The following is a 4,437-nucleotide window of genomic DNA, read 5'->3' as shown; positions in this document are numbered from 1 at the left end:
GATAGGATAGCTTAATATCAAAATTGAATAAACTGAACTCATCATAATAAAATTGAAAATGTACGTGAAACTGATTAATTAATTGAGTAGCAGTACTCCAATTACTCTTTTAGTTCATATTTAGCTTCATCTATAAAAAAATTCAAAAAATATGGAAATAGTATAAATATTATATATGGCATTTATTTAGAATATGTCATATCATATCATATATTATATAGCTGAAACAGACAAACTAGCTTGAAGATGGATATTCTAACAACCCATAATTTTGATTTTCTCTTTGCCATTGCAATAATTATAATTCTTTCTTGTGCTTTTTGTAAAAAAATAAATTAAAATCTGATGTTATTTCATATTTGTACAGTAAAAAAGAGTCCTTCCTGTCCCTCTCCATGCAAGTTTTTCATATTTATTTTCTTGATTGTAATTAACCAAGAGTGTGACATGAAACCAACACCATTAAAAGTTCATAAATACATCCCTTCAAAATGTCCTAATTCTACACATTAAAACTATCTTATTTATTATGGATTACCCTTTCATTCACTTAATTTTTGTTCAACTAATGCATTTAAATTCAATAATGTGTTAATCTAAATATCTTTTGTACGAGTGAATGGTGCCGTTTTCTCTTTATAAAGTTCTTTTCGGTGCGAGCTAGACTAAATTTTATATTTTATCCAGTGATCTAATATAATATTCGACCACTTAATATATGCTTATTCACATATATGTATTAATTTGGTAAATTTACATTCTAGATATTCAACCCCGGACATGAAGAAGTGTATTAAATATTCGCTAGTTAATAACCATTTTTATGTATGAGGTATACGCTATATATTCGAAAGAGTTATTTAATCCAAAAACTTGAAACGTAAGATCCAACAGTAGTATTTTAATTAGGTACGAATTATCTGAGACACATTCTTTAATGTATTGAAATTTTATTAATATATGAACTCTAGATTTCAAATCCTTGACTTATCTTGATCTAAAAGTCTCAAATACGAAGATGTTAAGAAACCGACTTTATAACATTTTAGTATATTTTGATTTGTATCTGGATACAACAACAACAACAACAAAGCCTTAGTTCCGAAATGATTCGTGGTCGGCTAACATGAAACATCATATAAAACCGTGAAATCAAGTCATGTCAGCGATACAAATTCGCTCATTCCACTCCGTCCTATCCACTACCATATTTTCCTCAATTCTCAGTAAACTCATATCACTCTCGATCACCCTCCTCCAAGTTTGCTTAGGTCTTCCCCTACCCCTCACCACTACATCCCTTTGCCACTCTTCGGTTCTCCTGACCGGCGCATCAAGCGCTCTACGTCTCACATGGCCAAACCACCTTAGTCGGTTTTCTCTCATTTTATTCTCAATAGATGTGATCCCTACTTTTATCCTAATTATTTCATTACTCACCCGATCCTTTCTCGTATGACCACACATCCATCTCAACATACGCATCTCCGCCACCGACATCTTATGGATGTGACAGTGTTTCACTGCCCAACACTCCGTACCATATAACAATGCTGGTCTAATTGCCGTCCGGTAGAAAAACAATAAACGGTGGATTTTCATATATTAAGTTAAGAATAAAGTTGAGAGAGTGCCAAAACTGCATTTGTTGCTAAAAAATAGGACTAATTTTACTTATTACATTTGAATTTAAAGGAATATCCTTTTAGCAGAACATTGAACATTAATTAAGGTCCTACTTTTATATATATGTTTCCACTAAACATTATATTAAAATGAAACCAACTAATTAATCTTTCTAATAATGTAAAATTCTCACTACACATATATTGAGAAAAACAAATGCTAATTATACCACTCTCAATAATAATTAATAATTATTATTAATTATTCTTAGAACATTGGTGAATTAGGAGATGAATTCACCAAATTAAGAATACTGTTCCAGTAATTCTTGTTATCTTCATAATAATCACTTCCACTGCCACTATTGTCTGAATCCTTGCCGCTGTCTGACAAACTCCGGTCACCGGAATCACTAAGCAAAAGATTAGTAAAACCCTCTTCCATAGCATCTTCCATGGCATTTCCCATAGTACCACTGCTATTTAACCTCAAAGATTCCGGCGTCCAAGGATTCCCCATAGAAATTTCCATATGATCATGATGATGAAGATTTGATGTAAAAGAAACCGAATTTTCCGTCAGATTGTGATGATCCGAATTCCCGAGATTTTTCCAATCATTAATTTCTCCTTCTTCTTTAATAATTTCGGTTTCCGACGAACCTGAAGTAGTACCGACTAACTCAATCATAGGCATTGCATTCTCCGATCCAATCCCTGAATTATGCATCATAGTCACCTGAGGCCGCGGTGCATTTCCCGAGAAAGTAAGAGAAGACGTCGGAGATTCAAGATCGCCGCCAATTCCAGTATTCCAAGCCGAATTCGAACCTGGAATTAGGTTTTTCAAAATATGTTATCGCGTCATAATAATATAAATGTTACAGTATTGTCGTGTTAGAAATTGATAACTTTACCTGAAATGTAATGTGAATTAGAGGTGTGGTGAGGTGGCAAAGAATGACAACGGAGCTTGGATTCGCGAACCAAGCGAGCCTCAGCTTCGAGACGGGCACTTTCCCACTGAGCCATATGGCTAAGATTGGCTGAATTCTTGGACTGGCCGTCATTAGAAGATAAAGCATCATTTTTTTGCTTATGAGTAACAGGATCAATACCCATTTTGGCTAACCTTTTCTTAAGATGTGTATTCCAGTAATTTTTAATCTCATTATCTGTTCTCTTTGGTAAATGAGTAGCTATTGCCGACCACCTAATTAAAGACAAACACAACAACAAACACTTCATTAATACACACACCTCTTCAACATTTTTCTATGCTATAATTTAGTGTAAAGACAAACCCCTTGGTTTCATTTCAATGCATCCCAAAGAAAAAAGATGCAATTTTTATTATTTTTTGGTGTCATATCATATCAAATAAAAAATTGGAAAAAGATTACGCATTTAAAGATACCCAATAAATGAAATACGATTGGGATGTCAGAAAACAGTAAATAATAATAATAATGTAATTAGTGAACCTGTTGCCTAAGAGAGCATGAAGTTGAATAATGGTTTGTTCTTCTTGCAAACTGAACTTTCCTCTCTTAATATCTGGTCTGAGATAATTAGTCCATCTAAGCCTGCAGCTTTTTCCACATCTTTGAAGCCCTAATTTAATTATACACCCAAATCATTAACATCATAGATCAAATAACATTATAATTATTATAATTATGACACGATAATTTATTTTGATACCTGCTTTAGCAGGCAGGGCGCGCCAGCTGCCGTGGCCGTGTTCTTCAATATAAGCTAGGAGTTTTTGATCTTCTTCAGGAGTCCAAGGACCTTTCTTCAAACCGACTTTATCGCAGCAAGGGGAACGGCCCATTTTGATGAAGAAGAAAGGATAGAAGTTGGTGTTTATATAAGAGAGAGAGTGAAATTTAATTTAAGAGAGAAGTAGCAGAGGAGAGGAAGAAGAAGGAGGGATATATTTTTGTGCTTGTAAATGAAGATATGGGCAGAGAAGAAAGGTCAGCGAAATAAATGGGATAAGTATAAATTATTATTTGGCCCGACTATACTATATTTATAACCAACATATTACATTATTACCCTCCAACTGGATCTTCTATATACATATATTCCACTCTCTCCATCTTTTCAATCCAGATCTAATCTAGCTAGCCATTTTTACATATATTGAATTTATAAATTTTTTAGTTTCATATAATGATGGGTAATTAGTATCAGTTGTAACGAAAGTTTGTAAAATGTCTCCAAAGTTGATAGAAGTTTAATTTATCTCAATAAATTAATTTAAGTTTATTTTTAACTTTCTTTAGATATTTTTCACTCTACTTTTTGAGTGGAACTACTGACATGATATCTAATCACATATCTCAATACCACTATACATAATAAAAAGAAAACTAATCACAAATTAATTTATTTATATAAGTTAACCTAACACCAAAGTTGTAAAAAATGATAAACGCTAGTCAAAGATTAATCGAATTTATATTTTTTAATTTTTAATAAATGAATTATTATGTAAATATACTTCAAAAATATAAATTATACTGTAATATAAAAAATTATATATATTAACATTTGTTACAGTAGTGTTTTTAAAAAATAAAGATGGACCAAAAAATAACATCAATAATAAAATATGCTAACAAAATAATATTAATATCCTTAAAAAGAATATGTGATTAGATGTCATGTTAGCAACTTTGACGAGAAGATGACCGAAAAATGTCTAAAGTGGCATTATTGGGACACTAGTAAAGTTAAGTTGTTTTATTGAGATAAATTAAATTTTTATGCTCTTTTGGAGATATTATCCAAATTTATGTAA

At 31.8% G+C, this 4,437-nt stretch overlaps 1 protein-coding gene across 1 annotated transcript; it reads right to left on the bottom strand.

Annotated features, from left to right (window-relative positions):
- Positions 1 to 1,714: 1,714 nt before the first annotated feature.
- On the bottom strand, positions 1,715 to 3,608 carry LOC136208983 (transcription factor MYB106). Its single transcript, XM_066000314.1, has 4 exons — positions 3,330 to 3,608; positions 3,110 to 3,239; positions 2,543 to 2,838; positions 1,715 to 2,456 (listed from the first exon to the last, which is right to left on the bottom strand). Exons 1-4 carry the CDS (start codon positions 3,460 to 3,462, stop codon positions 1,894 to 1,896), a joined length of 1,122 nt encoding a protein of 373 aa, XP_065856386.1. The 5' UTR covers positions 3,463 to 3,608; the 3' UTR covers positions 1,715 to 1,893.
- Between the last annotated feature and the right edge of the window lie 829 nt (positions 3,609 to 4,437).

The sequence above is a fragment of the Euphorbia lathyris genome, chromosome 1 (assembly GCF_963576675.1).
Source record: "Euphorbia lathyris chromosome 1, ddEupLath1.1, whole genome shotgun sequence".
Classification (NCBI taxonomy): Eukaryota; Viridiplantae; Streptophyta; class Magnoliopsida; order Malpighiales; family Euphorbiaceae; genus Euphorbia; species Euphorbia lathyris.
Note: the sequence above shows the minus strand (reverse complement) of the source record. Positions and strands in the feature narration are given on the sequence as shown.